This window comes from Myxocyprinus asiaticus, chromosome 30 (genome assembly GCF_019703515.2).
Source record: "Myxocyprinus asiaticus isolate MX2 ecotype Aquarium Trade chromosome 30, UBuf_Myxa_2, whole genome shotgun sequence".
Lineage (NCBI taxonomy): Eukaryota > Metazoa > Chordata > Actinopteri > Cypriniformes > Catostomidae > Myxocyprinus > Myxocyprinus asiaticus.
This window is the reverse complement of record NC_059373.1, coordinates 18798423-18816005: the sequence shown is the minus strand read 5'-3', so window position 1 is coordinate 18816005 and position 17583 is coordinate 18798423. Positions and strand designations below refer to the sequence as shown.

Sequence of the window (17583 nt, the reverse complement as noted above, 5' to 3'; positions counted from 1 at the left end):
TACTCTTCTCGACTCGTACCACGGTCCTTCCCAATGCAAGTGCAACGCTCTATTAGTTGAGCTATGGCGCAATTTGATCATGTTCGAACAAGATTGTAAATTTAGTTGGTAATGTTATACAAACAATAAAATGTATTACCTTACAAGTCAAGTGTTTATTTCACCAGGAAACTGCCGTGATATGTACAGGTACATTGAGCCAAGTAAAAATAATTTTGAAAAAATATAGGTACAGTATAGTAATGTGAGTGTATGAAACCATGCATTCAAGAAATGCTTTGTCACAGATAAAAAAAATTCTCAGATTTTATGCTCATGATGAGATAATTAGGGATTATTGAGGCTTTTTGGGAAGCAACTTATCAAATCTTGTTAGTTCTTGTTAGAGACCATTAAAGAAACTAGGTAATTGGACATCTGTTGTGTTTTCCTCCTTTCCTGGAGCTTATTCCATTTCATATAATAGAGAAGTGCTTTTGAAAACTGCTGAGATGCAACAATATTGCAAACTAATTTACTGCACATTATCAGACCCTTTAAAAATAGCAATCAGTGCATTAGATCTTGCCACTCCCTCCCTTTTTAACAAAAACAATCTAGAATCAGCCTAAAACATCTCTTTATTTCTCTCAGGTGCAGTCCATCGAAAACAAGCTGGACCTGCTGCTGAACTTCTATTCCCAGGGCCTGAAAAAGGGCTCATCCCATTTCACCTTGTCCTCCCTGCTGGAACCTGACTTAACCTCTGACTACCACAGTCCCACAGATCAGCACGATATCTTCCCCTCCGCAAACACCCTTAATATCTACACTCAGACAGTGGCAACATGCAATGACCCACATGGGACGACTGAATAACTGATGTCACCCATCAGCCCCAGACTGTAGCATCAGGGCACTCATCCAAAGGCTAAATACTTCCCTACACTATACCAGCACTAAAAAAAATGCTGTATCCTTGCATGGGTTCTTCCTTTGCACAGTGGATGGTGGCATCTTGGCTAGACTATGCCTTGGAAACACCCTGGTATTACACAATGTCTCATTTTTTTTTTTTTTTCTTTGCCCTTAGTAATGGTAAAACCAATCCTCTTTCTTTCCCAGTCATCTACCAATCTCCTTGTGCCTGTTTGCATTTCTTTTATCAGGAACGTTTCACCTGAAAAGTACTCTCACTTGAAGATATTATTGAGGTTTACTTGGTTTTCTGTGTTGAACATTTGGACTCAATCCAGTAGATGGCAAAGTTTTAGCTTTAGAATTTAGTTTGCTAAACTATTGAGCACCAACTCTTTTTCAGTCTTCCAAAATACGTGGAGACAAATCACTGTCATTGACTGCTCCAAAACTGTCAACTCTTTTTGATTGTAGATGTCAATTGTTGAACATAAATTAATTTTTTCATTCATGTTATTTCTTTCTAGAACTCTTGATGCCAATATTGTTTCTTGGCTTTGTTTTGTCATAGCATTTGATAATCAATATTGGCTCCCAGAGCAATTCTATTTTTCTGTCTTCTTTTGTAAGAAATCAGGGCATTGTGAATCTGAACTGAATATGATTTTGGACTCTCCTTTTTGGCCTTGGCCTTACACTTTGACCTGATGCAATAAACTCCTTGTGACACAAGCAGTTGCTGATCTTCAAATGAATGTACTGCATTCAGTACTCTTCCCTTGTCTGTTTGTCATTACCATTGCCATTCAAGAGAATGGCCTCAAAGACAGGAGGACAGTATGATGGACTGTGACCAAGGGATACTGAACGGCATCTCCAGCAATGCGTCATTTTATTCTTGCATGGATTGGCAGTTCTCTCTTCTTGGCATTTCAGACAAGAAGAAACATGCCATATTGGGTATATGTGAGGCCCTCAGGTTTCCCCCCCACATTGTGGCAAACTCTTGGTATCTTGTTGGGTCATGCTCTTCTGCCACAGCATAATGAAAGCCCATCTTGCAAAAAACAAAAAACAAATTTAAAATTACACAAAAATATTCTTTAATGACATAACCAGCATTAAAGTGCATGACAGAATGAGGCACTGCTTTGATTAGTTCAGGCAAGTTTGTTTTAAATTAGTGGGATTAGTTATAGAGGCTGTTCATATGCCCCGCTCCATTCTCTGCCTTGCAGCCCATTTCCTCATTCTGCACGTGCAACTATGATCAAATCAACGGGTCAATATTCAGAAGTCTGTATTTCTCTCCTCTCTATATGTGACTCTCGATAAATTCAGATTAGATTGAGATTTAAGACTGAGGTCTTACACCAGACTGTTATGACCTCACAATTGATGCCTCACTTTTGCTCCTTTTATCATCTCCGAGAGGTCAATAGGTCAACGGTCTGATTGGATGAAATACTTATCATGCATTCTTTTTCTCTTGTGATCATACAGAAACACTCAAACGTTCCCTTAAAGGAAAAGTTCACCCAAAAATGAAAATCCTGTCATGATTCACTCACCCTCACATTGTTTCAAACCTGTATACTTTCATTGTGAATGGTAACTAAGGCTTACATTCTGCCTTACAACTACTTTTGTGTTACCGTCCCTTTAACCTTAGCCATGAACAGACAGACTCAAAACTATTTAGGAGGACTGAGAAGACTATGAGAACTGAGATATATCTGAGTCATTCAGAAAGGCATTAGTCTGAGTGCATGAGCTCCACATTAGTATCTATGCATGCAGTTTTGGGCAAGGTTCCAGCTTTATACAAAATGCTTTAGCCAGCTCAGGTAACAGACAGCATGGACGGGGTGTAGGGAATGCAGCACTCCTCTGCCTTACTGATATACACTAGCCAGAGCACACTGACCTTGTGTTTATGGTACAACAGTGAACCTAAGAGAATGTTTAGGCCACTTATCATGGAATTAATTCATCATTCTGTTGGACAGAACTGGAGTACAGAGTTCAAATAGAGTTTTCTACATAATCTCCTTTGCATCTTCACAGATTTAAATATTTATATTCTTTTGGAAAATCTCATCTACTGTAACAATTTTTCAATATCTTAGGTTTACCTTGTCTTGTTTTGTTATTTTTATTTATTTTCTTCAGTGTTTATTATTTCCTCTAACATTCCTCATACATTCTCTAACTTCTAGCTCTTTAAACAGAACACTGAACATTTTTAGGCATTAAGTTTTTTTGTTTTGTTTGTTTTTTCTCACTTATTGACATGATTGGTAACTGCTAATATGAGAGATAACTTGATCTATAATATGTATGTTTAACTCTGACATGATTGTAAAAAATTAATAAATCTAGACTTTTTTTTATGAAAATACAGGTGTAACAAATCTCTATAAGAATAATATACACTACCGGTCAAAAGTTTTGAAACATGTACTCATTCTTTATTATAATTATTTTTTTCTTCACATTTTAGAATAATAGTAAAGTCATCAAAACTATAGAATAACATAAATGGAACTATGGGAAATATGTTGTGACTAAACAAAATCCAAAATAAATCAAATCTGTGTTATATTTTAGCATCTTCAAAGTAGTCACCCTTTGCCAAGATTTTGCAGACATGTACTCTTGACATTTTCTCAACCAACTTCTTGAGGTATCACCCTGGGATGCTTTTTAAACAGTATTGAAGGAGTTCCCATCTATGTTGGGCACTTATTGGCTGCTTTTCTTTATTATTTGGTCCAAATCATCAATTTCAAAAACTTTTTTTTTTTATTTTTATTTTTATTTTAGTTTTATAATGAAATAAATTAATATGGTGGAACAATTATATTTTTGTCTACAAAACTAATTTCAAACATTTAAGTATATGCCTTCAGATCAAAAGATTTTTAAGATCATGAGAAACATTTCAGTCAAGTGTTTCAAAACTTTTGACCGGAAGTGTAAATCTCCATAATTTGATCTATATTCATTCTATTTGTTCATGTGTACTTTGGGGTAAAATCAATACATTAAAACTTGGAATGACAGTGTTGTCAACCAGGTCATCATCTGTATTTTAAAATCAAATTTGAATTGCTGTAATAAACCCTTTGGCTGTCATAAGCCAAAATGTAAATGCAATGTAAATAGTAGCTAACACACAAGCAAAAAATGTAATAGACCACATCTAAAATCAATTCCACATTCAAAAAATAGACTACACTCACTGCATGATATAGAAAAGTAAAATATAATAGCCTAATTGTGACAATGAATGCCACTTTCTTAGTGTAGTGGTCTAATATTTACTTACACAAAAATAATTTTTACTATGGCCCAGATGTGTTGGTCAAAATCATACATCATGTAAAATACTGAGACAGAGAGCTAGTTTAACATGTTAGGGGCCGTTCACACCGAATGTGTTGTTGTGCTAAAAGAAGCCAGACACAGCCATTTCCACAGCCAAAGTCCATTTCAAGGCAAGTCAGTCCACTCAGCGGTCATCTTGAGAATGCTCCCAGGTAGCTATTTTCTGTGGATACAGCTCCTATCTACTTGAATGGCAAAATACAGAAATCTCCAATACGGTTGATAAAGATTACGATCAAAGAACATGTTTCAAATCAGCAGTAAAATCTGACTACAATGGTATTGTAAATTGTGTTTCTTTAGCTCAGTTCACACTAAAAAACAAACAAACAAACAAACAAAAAAAACCCCGTTATTTTTCAGGTTGGTCCAGCTAATGCGCATGTGCGTTCTCGATTTGACTGGCAGGCGATATCTGTGTCTAAAAGGTGATTGGTTTTTTTACCTGTAAGATGGGAGTTCATTCCTACATCTGCCATATTAGATGTTCCAATAGAGTGGAACTGTCTGGTTCAAAAGTTAAAAATGTTTAATTTTTTCTATAGACAAATTGATTTCCAACAATACCTTTTAAACCTTTAAAAACAGACCAATCATGAGCTCCGAGGTTGTTCATTGATGGTAGTCTATATGCTTCTGTTGAAGCCATCAGTCTGTATTATTTCAGCTTCATTGTTATAGCAGAATTCTTGGTAAACAACTACATTACCCATTGCCCAGCAGAGAAAGCTTCACCAATCAGAGAACAAAGCCCACGAAAGGTGCCTCAGAGCAACCGGCCACTACCATGATGCATTGTGAGTGACGTCATTGAGTTGGTCTTCCCTTACCTAACTATTTACTATTTATGCAGCAGCACGTCTGGTCTTTAATCAACCAAAGAGAGCGCATGTTACACCACTCCTTGTCTCTCTCCACTGGCTGCCGGTTGATGCACGTATCAAATTCAAGGCTCTGATGCTGGCATACAGAACAGTCACTGGGTCTGCTCCAGCATACCTAAAATCATTTATGCAGAGCTATGCGCCCACTAGAAGCCTGCGGTCGACTAAGGAATCTCGCCTTGTTGTACCAACACAAAAATGCACCAAAACATTTTCCCGGACTTTTGGCTTCATCATACCACATTGGTGGAATGACCTTCCCAACTCCATCCGTGAAGTCTTCAAAAATGGCTAAAAACACATCTTTTCCATGAGCACTTAACCAGTCCCAAAAATATATATATATATATATATAATAATAATAATAAAAATACATTCTTGTTGTACTTTAATCTGTTTTGACTACTATTCTGATGCTAGTGACAGCGTACCACTGTCTCCTTAAGATGATTCACTTATGTTCCCTATCTGTCACTCACTCGACATTGTGTTGATGTAGTGACACTAGGGGTCACTCTTGGGAGCCCCAAACACCTCTGCTTTTTTGAAAAAAGGACAATGAGAATTGGCGAGTGGAATTTGCATGCCACTCCCCGGGACATACGGGTATAAAAGGAGCTGGTATGCAACCACTCATTCAGATTTTCTCTTCGGAGCCAAGTGGTTGTATTCAGTACACTGAATTCAATTCCCTCCAAAGATGCACCTCAAAACTGCTGGATTTATGGCGCATTTCAGCGGCTTCTCCCCCTCTGCATCCGTGGAGTGCAGAGAACACCCCTGGGCGCTTCGGCAGAGCGAAAATAATAGAGTATATTCTAAAAGAGTATATTTTCATTCATAAAAAGAGCGGCACACACGGAACGTCTTTTTAAAGATGTCTTTCCGTTTGTGTGTTATTCCTGGTTGCAGTCATTATCTCTCCGCTTCTGATGGCCACGATCGCTGTCTTACGTGTCTGGACACTGCCCACGTGGAGACATCGTTCGTGGATGAGTCATGTCCTCATTGCGAGAACATGACCATGGCAACGTTGTGGTCGCGGCTTGCTTTCGTAAGAAAAGCTCGATTGGTTTCTGGGCTCGGGGCGCCGCCCACGGCCACGCCCCGCCCCCATTCCTTTCTTCCCGGAAGTGCACGAGGAGCTGACAAAATCGTGGGAGGCACCTTTTACTGCCCGGTCCCGGTCTTTCAGCTCACCCGCTCTCACTACCCTCGATGGTGGAGCAGCCAGGGGGTATTCGGTGATCCCCCAGGTGGATAAGTTGCTCGCGGTGCACTTGTGTCCGCAGAGTGCCGCCACTTGGTGCAGGCGCCCGAAGCTCCCGTCCAGGGCCTGTAGGCTTACGTCGTCCCTGATGACTGTGGCCTGCGGTGCTGCTGGACAAGCCACCTCCACCCTGCACGCCATGGCTCTCCTGCAAGTACACTAAGCCAAGGCGCTAAAAGAACTGCACAAAGGTAGTTCTGACCCGGGATTGATGCAGGAACTGCGCTCGGTGACCGACCTCGCTCTCCGGGCGATGAAGGAGTGAGTGACAGATAGGGAACGTCATGGTTACTTTCGTAACCTCCGTTCCCTGATGGAGGGAACGAGACGTTGTGTCCCTCTTGCCACAATGCTGAACTACCTGCTGAAATGTCCGGGACCTGGTCTCGGCTCCTCAGCACAAAACCTGAATGAGTGGTTGCATACCAGCTCCTTTTATACCCGTATGTCCCGGGGAGTGGCATGCAAATTCCACTCGCCAGTTCTCATTGGCCTTTTTTTCAAAAAAGCAGAGGTGTTTGGAGCTCCCAAGTGTGACCCCTAGTGTCACTACATCGACACAAAGTCTCGTTCCCTCCATCAGGGAACGGAGGTTACGAAAGTAACCATGACGTTTTCCTCTTTTGTAAGTCACTTTGGGTAAAACTGCCAAATGTACATGTATATATCTGTATATATCAGAATATTTGGCAATAAATGTAAAATATATTGTTTCTATACAATTGCCATTGTTTTCAACGACCTAAAATCAGTAGTTTTATATATCGCCATTGTTTTTTGTTCAATTACATCATTTGTGAGGCTTCATGGGATTGTAGTTCGTTCCTCATTAAAGACAGTAAGTACACAGCCTTGTACCTTTGACTTTTTGTCCAAATTTCAAATACTTTTTTGCGTCAAAACAAAGTTTGTGATGTTGTGATTAACCTTGGAGCTGGTTGCTTTGGTTCATGGCTTACAGCTCTTTTTATGAAGGAATTTATGAAATCCCTATGCAAATAATAATAATAATACTAATAATAACTTCCAGAACTCATGCGGCTGAAAAAGTAGGTTGGCAGTGTTGCGCTCTATTTCTCCCATTTTTTTAAATACCAGTGCTCTGTCTCGGGTTAAATAGTCGTTGACGCAGCCCAACGATTAGATGGGTGTCTCGACTCTCGAGACGCATTTTTAACCGTTTTAAAAGTTTTTTTTTTTTTTTTTTTTTTTTTTTTTAACTTGACACCAGACCGAGACGCTAAAAACAGCAAGACGCGACGCAACGCTCAAAGGCGTCCGTCTAGCGCATATTTACATAGTCTGCGCTGTTTTTCAATTGTTTTCCTGACACAAAAACCCGTATTGGAGTTAATTCGGGAGCCGTTCCACTAGGCGGCGACACACTTTAATATGAGATGTTTAAAATCCCCATTTTGGTGTGACGTAATCCTCTCTCTGTTTCCCTATGGCAGACAGGCCCGACTTTAGAGGTCTCTGTAAATAAAGGTATTTTACTTTACCAGCGGCAGATTTAGAACCCACGCACATATACATAGTGATCGATCACCGTTGGCTGTTGTTACATGTCTCAGAGATGCTGTCACGGAAACCTACTGAGACAGACAGTGAGATCATGTAATATTGGGTGAGTGCTCCGTGTACGCTGGTGATGTGAACCTTGTTTGTCTGGAGCTTTAACGCACTTTCACTGTTTATTAAACTGTGACTCATGAGCTATCCTACTTCTCTCTCTATATCGGTTTACGATTTGTGAGAGATAAATAAGTGAGGTCAAATCATTTGACATGAGTTAGAAGCTTGTTGTCTCTCCCGTTTATTTTTAATACTACGTTTGTGTTTTCCTACACGATACGAAGATGCGTTAACACTTCACAATAATGTTGTTTTCGTTAACATTAGCCAACTAAATTGGTTAACATGAACTGACAGTGAACATTGCTTGTAGAGCAGTTATTGATCTTTGTTAATTTTACATTTAACCTTCTAATCCTGTTAAAAATTCAAAGTCAGATACGTTACTTAAGTTACTTAATGCATTTTAATGCACTAATATGAACGATTGTATTTTCATGCAAGAAACAACTTTATTAAATGCTGTAAAAATATTGTTCATTGTCAGATCATAATGCATGCAATAATAATCATAATGCATGATGATACCTAGACACTTGGAAGGCAGCTCATTAGTTTTTGAGACTCTAAAAATCGAAGTTGTTTTGCTGTAAGAGTCAAGAAGGCAGATAAGAAGTCAGATAGCTGTAACTGTTGCTGTAATGTGCCTCTTTATCAGTGTTTACTTGAAAGTTTGTTCTCTTCATTGTAAAATGTGTGTCTCTTCTTTGGATATTTAGATTGTTGCTGCTCTAATGGAAAGAATCGTCTCTACAGAGCGATGAAGCACCAGTAAAAACCAACTGTGTTACCTTATAAACGCATGTGCACCAGAGCAATGGAGAGTGACTGTAGGATCCCCATGTCATGTCTGAGACCACGAATCTTGGCCCTACACGCCTTATTTTGGGGTTTAGTGTCACTTAGGTGAGAAAAACTACAAATTATGACTTCATGGCATGTGCATTATGAACCAGAAAAAGCTTTGATCATATGGGTATTCATAACATGTTTACGTTTTCTTATTTATAGAGTGTTTGGAGCAGCTCTTCTTAGCGATGAGAAGGCTGCAGGTAATTTAAAATGGAAAAATTCTTAGTAGTCCTTACTTTGTTGGTATAAGAATAATAATAATAATAATGCTTCTTGTGTTCTTGCTTTGCAGTTGCGGTTACAAAGGCAGTGAACACACCATGTTGGCAGGTGGAGGAGTTTGTGGTGGCTAAAGAGTGCAGTGTGTGTGATGGTTTCCAATCGGTGAGATTCTGGGTGGATAGTGGTTAAAAAAATAAATAAAAAAAAAAGGCAAAGAGTTGAGCATTAAAGGAATAGTTCACCAAAAAGGAAAATTCTCTCATCATTTACTCACCCTTATGCCATCCCATCACAAAGATTTTTAGAAGAATATCTCAGCTCTGTAGGTCCATACAATGCAAGTGAATGGTGACCAGAACTCTGAAGGTCCAAAAAGCACATAAAGGCAGCATAAAGATACTACAGTGGTTTAATCCATGTCTTCTGAAGCAATCCAATCAGGTTTGGGTGACAACAGATCAAAACATAACTTCTTTTTCGCTGCCAATCTTGATATTAGTCTCCTTGGCTATATCAGGATTTCAAGCTTGATTACATCTAATGTATCTTCACTGCATGCGTCAAACAATAGGAAATGTAATCGAACTTGAAATCATGATTGTACCTAGAGACTGCAATGGCAAGATGTACAGTGAAAAAGGAGATTTTGGTCGGTTCTCACCCAAAACCGATTGGATTTCTTCAGAAGACATAGATTAAAACACTGGAGTCATATGGATTACTTTTATGTTGCCTTAATATGCTTTTTGGAGCTTTAAAATTTTGATCACCATTCACTTGCATTGTTAGGACCTACAGAGCTGAAATATTCTTCTAAAACATTTGTGTTCAGCAGAAGAAAGAAAGTCATACACATCTGGGATGACATGAGGGTGAGTAAATGATGAGAGAATTTTTGGGTGAACTATCCCTTTAAGTCTCGATGTATTCAGCAAGCTGTAGGGTCAATAAAATCTTTTTTCTGGATTTTGCTCGCAATTGTCTTCTACTGGTTTGCAGTAAAAATGTCTTATTTGGTTAAACAAAAAGCTCTCTGCAGCAGAATGTATATCACATTAGATTGATTCAGAGAAGGTACACAAATTTATTTCACAATATTATATCATTTTAAACTGAATGAGGTTAATATAGTAGAATACTTCAGTTTTGATTATATCGTGAAATACTCTAATGCAGTTATTCTAAAAACTCTGTATTCTTCACAGAAAACATTAGCAGCATGCAGCCAAACTGGATTTGTAGAAAAGATCAACTGCACCAAATCTAACAGAGAAGAATTCAAGAGGTGAGTGGCTTTCCAACCTACTGGTAAATATTCTCTCTCCTCTTCAACTAACAATGTTTGACTTGCTGTAATTCAACTTTGTTTTCTTAAAAGCGCTTTAATGTTAAGACTTTTTACTAATGTCTGTCAGACTTAGCCAATTAATTGGACCACCACTCTCTCCAAAATCTTGTGTACAGCACCTTTAAAGGAGTATTTCACCCATTCTGTCAAAATTTACTTACCCTAACATTGTTCCAAACTCGTATGATTTTTAAAATTACTTGCATTTCGAGTTGCTTCCCACCAAAACCTGCCATATGCCTTTAGAAGACTTAGAATATGATGCACAAATCGCATGGACTTCTTTTATGATACTTTTTAAGCTTTAAAGTGAGGCATTATCCACTGCCATTGTATTGAAAATTTTTTGTTCCGCATAAGAAAGTCATACAGGTTTGGAAAGACATTTTCAGGGTGTGCTATCCCTTGAAGCCTGCCAGATTCTAGCTGAAAATTCAGAAAAGGGACACTAATTTAGTTCACTCTTTCGCTTTTTTTCCCATCAGTTGTCGCTCTACCAAAATGGAGGAGCACCTCTTCTGGAAATTTGAGGGCACTGCGCTGACTCTCACTGTAGTCTTTGCAATTCTGGTGGTCGCTAGGCAACGGTCACTTGACCGCCAAGCCTCAGACAAGGTTCGGAGACAGATAGAATCTATTTAGTATATCAAGCTGTACTAAAACTTAAAGGACATATGCCAGACAGGAGGCCTGGTGTTACAAGCTCTCAACAAAGGGCATAATCCAACAGTCCATGGAGGCTTCTGTGCTTGATCACTGGTTTTAACTTTCTGAATGGGTACAATGTGCCCTTACTCCCCAGCCAGACATTATTTTTTGGATGCTGCATCCCTGCAGGAATTACCTTTACGTATGAGATTGTCAAGTGGACTTTATATATCTGTGAACTTCAAGAATTTGAATAGTGGAACACTCATCCAAATTGACAAACATAATGCAAGATAGGTATCCAGTCCCTATTATGTAACAGAAGATGTACAGCTCTGTAAATACCTGTTTTTTCAAATGCTGGGAAGGCGGTGTGCATAGAGAAAATAATAAAGCACAAAGTATTTTGTGAAACAGAATGATCTGTGTGGTCAGTGTCCTGAAGCAAGATATTATTTGTTGGGATTTGTTTTGTTAGGATGAGTTTCAGTGAATCTGAAAGTTTTGGTGGTTTGTCATTTGGCTCATATAATTTAGATAGTAAAAGCTTTTGCCTGATTTTGACACATTCATCCATTCACTAACATTACAGTGTTATTTACTTCAATGAACCTAAAAGTAATTTCATTATTCTTATACATGCAGTTTTTGTCTGTAAAGTCTTTATTTTGAGTATGCTTTTTCCAGACAGACTTGCAGGTGCCCTTTATTTAATTGTTATTATTTTTGACTCTGTATTATATTTACTTTCAGTCTTTTGCCCTATTGAGTGAAAGTATGTGTTTATGTCAAACTCTGTGATCAGATCTCTTTCTTTATAATGCTTAAATTATGTCTTAAAAATATTAGCTCTGTACTTACATCTGACAGATATATGCAAGACTGCATTGTAACGTATGTTAAAGTTGCTTGATGAGGTGAAAGTTTAAGATGTATTAAAATCAACCCAACTTTTCTTTTTTCCATATTTCCTTGTTTTTATTTTTATTTTTTTATTTTTATTTTTTTAAAGAACTTAAAAGTAAAACAGTGACGTGCTTCTCTTGCAAATGAATGTTAGTGCATTGGAGGTGATATGGTACATAGATTTTTGTGCTACTATCTTCGGAAAGTCTTTACTCTGCTGTTTTGGGTAGAGAACTTGTTTTATAATTTTCTCCATACGTTTATTTACATTAATGAATAGTTTGGCTGAACAATGCCTTTTTGTGAACTCTGTTTCTTGTATACTGTTTCTTTCGCCACCATCATGAAGCCACATGAACATGGCCAGGTTTTGTCCCTTAGTTAATTTGAACGATTACTTAAATTGTATAAAGTGTATTTTTATGAAAGATGTGTGACATTCCTGTCCTCTGTTGATAACACAGGAAAATAGGAATAAATGCAGGGGGGAAAGGAATTGTTTGCCTTCGGTTGTCAAGAATGTTGTCACAAATTCCTGATGAAACATTGTGCATGCATATTGTCATGAAAAATTAGAAGTTACAAACTACATAATAGGAGTACACTTTGATCCTTTTGGACAGGAGAAGATGTGACCATGCTGAGAATCTCTCATCGCAGAACAGAACTTTGCTGTGTTAAATGGGGGAGGAAGAAAAGGCCAAATAATAAGATATACTTTCTTTTCAACAGAGATACTGAATGCAGTGGGTAATAGTCCTGCACATAAACACAAGCCTTTAGTTTAAATATGCACACAACTGACTGTAAACCAGGGTTTCCCAACAACTATTAGATATTACAAAATAATTTACAATTATACATATAATGTTTAATTAAATGTAATGACAACAGAGCTATTTCAAAAGTAATCATGTGATGATGTTGGGAATTGCATTGTATATTAATTTTTTAAAGATTAAGATGACATACTCTCAGGTGGTAAATTATTTTGTAAAAAGGTCATTGTGGTTCTGCTAACCAAAAAAAAAAAAAAAAAAAAAGCTTACTCTGACTAGAACTTAAAGGGATAGTTTACCCAAAAATGAAAATTTTCTAATTTACTTACCCTCATGCCATCCCAGATATGTGACTTATTTTCTTCTTCAGAACACAAACAAATTAAAAGTAATCCATATGACTCCAGTGGTTGAATCCATGTCTTCAGAAGCGATATGATTGGTGTGGGGGAGAAACAGATAAATATTTAAGTACTTTCTTTACAATAAATCTACTTTTAGCCCTCCTCTGCGCATTCATGAGAGTTCTTCTATTTTTTTGACTATTCATATTCTTTGTGCATATCGTCACAAACTTGACAGGGTGGAGAAAGAAAAAAAAGAGAGGGATAAAATAAAGGAAAATAATAAATGAATCATATTTGCACAACAGCCCAGTAGATGGCGATATGCACAAAGAATGCAAATTGGAAAAAAATAGAAAGAACTCAAAGTGCAGAGAAGAGCTATTTGAAATTAGATTTATAAGAGAGAGAGAAATAAAAGGACTATTAAAGAACTTATATTGATCTGTTTCACACCCACACCTATCATATCGCTTCTGAAGACATGGATTAAACCACTGGAGTCGTATAGATTATTTTATGCTGTCTATATGCGCTTTTTGGAGCTTCAAATTTGAGGTCACCATTCACTTGCATTGTATGACCAACAGAGCTGAAGTATTCTTCAAATAATCTTTGTTTGTGCTCTGCAGAAGAAAGAACATCATAAACAACTGGGATGTCATGAGGGTGAGTATATAATGAGATAATTTTCATTTTTGGATGAACTATCTCTTTAACAATGTATTCAGGTTCTCTGTTCAAGTTATATGTTGCTCTTCTAGGAGTTCCTAATGCCACTTTTATATGAAACGGTTTTTCTTATAGTCTGTCTTTTCATGATTTGCTTCTTAAATCTAAAAATACCTCATGAGCTAGTATCTTACCTGCATCATATGCCAAAAAAATTACAACAGTATACATACTTAATACGCATTGTAAGAGCCAAGTATGTTATCCTCCTCCTTTTCTGACGTCTGCATACACCCGGGAGACGGTTAAACTTTTTCCCTCAATATGGGCACGACTTGTCTTTGAGGATTTTCTTCATACCCTGTCGCAGTTCTTGTCTATAATAAAGAGCATGTTTTCCGAGGACCCGAAGCTCGGAGTGTTTAGAACAGAGTCTAACATCCACGCGCGCAATATTGTTACTCACCTATTCAGTAATGTCTACATAGATTATTTTCGAATATATGTATAAAATACAGTGAAGCGCAACAAGAAGTAAAGTTAAGTTTGACATTATGTATATTAATGTCAAGCTGAAGTGCTTCTTGTGTCAAAATCACCCGGCGCGAGCATTCACGTACAAGGACTTAAAGATTCTTGCTACTACGTCACACAAGGTTGATCAACATGATGATCAGCTGATACTGAGCGGTTTGATGGGATTTTCGAGGAATTGTTGAGACTTTTATATGTAGATTTCACTTACGTGTCACACCTTGATCCATTTCTAAACTTAAGAGACTTTATATATATATATATATATATATATATATATATATATATATATATATATATATATATTTTATTTCTAATGATGACCACATTATAACCTGTGGGCAATTCTCACATGCTAATCCTATTTGTTTCAAATAAGTATCAGTTAGGCAATATGCAGAAACAGACAGCATTAAAGACATTTTATTAACAACATGCGCGAGTGATCATAAAGATGTCTTTTATGTAAATTACAAATATTACAGCATCAATCACCCATGTAAATTCACACTTGGAATACAACCGTTAAACAGATGAGGTGTTTTTTGCACAGTGCCTGAGGGGGAAGACAGTCGCGCGAGCTCAATCAGTAGCAGCGCAAGAAGAACGTGTTGCAGGCGGTTCCTCGCAGACAGTCACACAGTCGCCCGATGCGTGGTCCATGCTTCATGGCGCAGCGCTCCCCCACGTCGCACTACGAGACATGGAGCATAACATAAAATCTTTTGATTGTCACTAACTCGTAGTTGATTATGAAATCTATTCTAAGGAGCCGTTCACACCGAACACGTCATCTACATTACTACATGCAAAATTGAGCGTCTAAAAACGCTCTAGCTCTTGCGAGAGACCCGGAAAAGTGTCTCTCCAGCGCGGGCGGACGCATTCGGTGTGAACGGCCCCTAAGAAAACTTGCAAAAGTTGTGCATGTTTACCCTTGGTATGACACTAGCTTTTTTCTCCACAGATATCCGATTGTCCTGATCTCCATCCAAAAGGTCCTCGAGCGCCTCAGCCTGAGTACAACCGGAAAGAAAGCTTTAATTGCGGAGAAAGAAAGAAAGAAAGAAATATACGGAGGAAAAATTGCCCAGCTATGTTTTCTATGGACATCAAGTAGAAATTTCTCAGCTTCCACAATAAAAAAAATAAAAATAAAAATAAAAAAAATACACGTTATTACTTAAAATGTGTAAGTACATGTCATTTAGATAATTTAACGGTGTGATTTTACCATATAATTCAATTTTAAATGAGTTCTGGTGAAACATTTACATCAACAGATGAAACCACTTGTCTGGTATTGAGTTATAGCCTACTATCTTAACACGAGCCGAAGTGTGCAATCTTAACACTTTACAGTACACTATAGGTGACTCTCTTTTAGCCTCTTACCAGGTCTCTTTTGATGAACTGCTCCTCTTGTGCGGACAGTCTGTTGTCCAGTGACATCTGACCCCGGCAGAGGCTCAACAACGACAGGCAAACGCTCAGGTATACCGCCGCTCTCACGCTGTCCATGGTGCTGAATTATTTGGTGCTAATAATTTTAGATATAAAAGTCCTTTTTTATTAGGTACTATTTTCTGTTTCAGCGATTCCAGCGTTGAAAGTTGTTTTGTCAGTGCTTGTGCTCTGGCTACTGGTTGCAATTGCTTCAATGGATTCCTGGAAAACTTTCTCTACTTATACGATGTGAGGTCCTGCTGCCTGATGTGAGGTATTCATGCAACGTCACCGCATCCGTAATCATTCATTTTAAGAACCAGTTGGGAGTCATTGTTTGGGTCAGGGATGGACTTGCTGTAATGTTGCAGTATGGTTGCAGACTTAGGCGTTGCTAGACCCTATTTAAGAAGGCGAAATTATTGATTCATGTGCTGTTATTTTTGTTAATAAATGGAGAACAAGAAGGGAATGAAACATGTTGCCAATAAATAGACAGTTATGAAAATTATGTATATGGTTTGCCTATATCAATGATTCTTCAAGTGGTTTCAGTTATTTTTATAATTTTATAACTGTTTATTATAGAAAATGGCAATATTCTGAATGAATATTTGCAAGCTATCTAGCTTGTTTAAACACAGTAAAACACACACACACACACACACACAAACACTATCTATGCAACATAGTGGAATACATTAAATGTGCACATATTATAGTGTCATTGGGTGCTGAGCCCTCCTAAGATTGAAGTTATAGAATTGCCCCTGGTTGCAGAAAGCTTCCTGGTATTTTGTGGTTAAGGGAACATTAGGGGAATCATTATACACAACCTAAAACATTCTATTTTCATGAAAAAAAAAAAAAAAAAGGTTCCTGGCTAACCATACAACTACCTTAAAGCTTTTTTCTGGGAACATTCTGGGAAACACATAATTTCAAAGCAGCTTTAAAGTAAATCATGCTTTAACAGAAAATGAAACTGTAATATATATAAAGTCTTCAAGTTGTCATTGTGTAGTTTGATTAAATATGATTGTAAATTGTGTATAAAAATAAATAATTAAATAATAATTGTATTTAGAACCCCAGTGAGCATGCCGAAGGCGACTGTGGCAAGGAACACAAAACTCCATAAGATGTTGGTTAATGGAGAAAAAATAACACTGGGAGAAACCAGGCTCACTGTGGGGGCCAGTTACCCTCTGGCTAAACCGCATGAATATAATGCCAATATTAGTTATTTATGTATAGTGCAAGTCATGGTTTAAAAATAGGAAACTAAGTAAGTGTGAAGGGTCTGTGTTTAAATAAAGATTTTGAATGAACTGTAAGATTAATGACTAATGTGTTTGAAGTTCATCCTGGATTAACTGCAGAAGTTCACATAGATGCATTGTCCTTTCTTTTTAGATGGCTGATCAAGGCTTTTGTTGGCAATTAGTTGATAGTCTATGTATTCCATTATAAGAGTGTAGTCCATCATTAGACCAAGGTGATGCAGGCAGAGATCAGTGAGGTGCATCATAGTTCAACTGGCAGGTCATTTCAGTGAGATTTGATGAGGTCCATCCTAAGTCCAAGCACCAGGCACTGGCATAATTATTGTTGTTTTTGTTATTTTCATTATCATTATTGCTTTTATGTGAATTAAACGTTTATATGTTTTGAAGATTGAGTGTAATTGATGTCCTTGTTGATTGATGTCTAGTTATGTGACATTAATTGAGAAATTGTGCAGGGTATTTAAGGG

At 37.6% G+C, this 17583-nt stretch overlaps 3 protein-coding genes and 1 long non-coding RNA gene across 6 annotated transcripts in view; 3 read left to right on the top strand and 1 right to left on the bottom strand.

Annotated features, from left to right (window-relative positions):
- Window positions 1-3933, top strand: part of LOC127421311 (potassium voltage-gated channel subfamily KQT member 4-like) — a 121691-nt gene extending 117758 nt beyond the window's left edge. For 2 of the 3 annotated variants that reach the window (XM_051664298.1, XM_051664297.1), the window contains one exon: window positions 634-3933. In XM_051664298.1, the coding sequence (XP_051520258.1) occupies window positions 634-858 (225 nt within the window). In that variant the 3' untranslated portion in view covers window positions 859-3933. The remainder of the gene's footprint in view (window positions 1-633) is intronic. The other variant, XM_051664299.1, reaches the window with a different exon arrangement.
- A 3924-nt stretch (window positions 3934-7857) lies between these two features.
- Window positions 7858-12580, top strand: LOC127421351 (protein JTB-like). Its single transcript, XM_051664371.1, has 6 exons — window positions 7858-8068; window positions 8796-8982; window positions 9088-9128; window positions 9221-9312; window positions 10356-10435; window positions 10984-12580. The coding sequence occupies exons 2-6, from the start codon at window positions 8879-8881 to the stop codon at window positions 11138-11140; spliced, it is 474 nt and encodes a 157-aa protein (XP_051520331.1). The 5' UTR covers window positions 7858-8068; window positions 8796-8878; the 3' UTR covers window positions 11141-12580.
- Window positions 12581-13481: 901 nt separating this feature from the next.
- On the top strand, window positions 13482-16103 carry LOC127421363 (uncharacterized). The gene is made up of 3 exons (XR_007893981.1): window positions 13482-13844; window positions 15349-15875; window positions 15977-16103. It is a non-coding gene; the product is annotated as an uncharacterized LOC127421363 (long non-coding RNA).
- On the bottom strand, window positions 14742-16008 carry cart4 (cocaine- and amphetamine-regulated transcript 4). Its single transcript, XM_051664376.1, has 3 exons — window positions 15777-16008; window positions 15317-15397; window positions 14742-15075 (listed from the first exon to the last, which is right to left on the bottom strand). Exons 1-3 carry the CDS (start codon window positions 15900-15902, stop codon window positions 14968-14970), a joined length of 315 nt encoding a protein of 104 aa, XP_051520336.1. The 5' UTR covers window positions 15903-16008; the 3' UTR covers window positions 14742-14967.
- Window positions 16104-17583: the final 1480 nt, after the last annotated feature.

What these genes read in the sequence shown, in the direction of transcription:
- LOC127421351 (XM_051664371.1), top strand. Translation starts at nt 8,879, where the DNA reads ATGTGCACCAGAGCAATGGAGAGTGACTGTAGGATCCCCATGTCATGT. An exon ending in TGGGGTTTAGTGTCACTTAG is followed by an intron (nt 8,983 to 9,087) that starts GTGAGAAAAACT and finishes TCTTATTTATAG; the next exon opens with AGTGTTTGGAGCAGCTCTTC. An exon ending in TAGCGATGAGAAGGCTGCAG is followed by an intron (nt 9,129 to 9,220) that starts GTAATTTAAAAT and finishes CTTGCTTTGCAG; the next exon opens with TTGCGGTTACAAAGGCAGTG.
- cart4 (XM_051664376.1), bottom strand. Translation starts at nt 15,902, where the DNA reads ATGGACAGCGTGAGAGCGGCGGTATACCTGAGCGTTTGCCTGTCGTTG. An exon ending in AGTTCATCAAAAGAGACCTG is followed by an intron (nt 15,398 to 15,776) that starts GTAAGAGGCTAA and finishes GGTTGTACTCAG; the next exon opens with GCTGAGGCGCTCGAGGACCT. An exon ending in AAGCTAGTGTCATACCAAGG is followed by an intron (nt 15,076 to 15,316) that starts GTAAACATGCAC and finishes CATGTCTCGTAG; the next exon opens with TGCGACGTGGGGGAGCGCTG.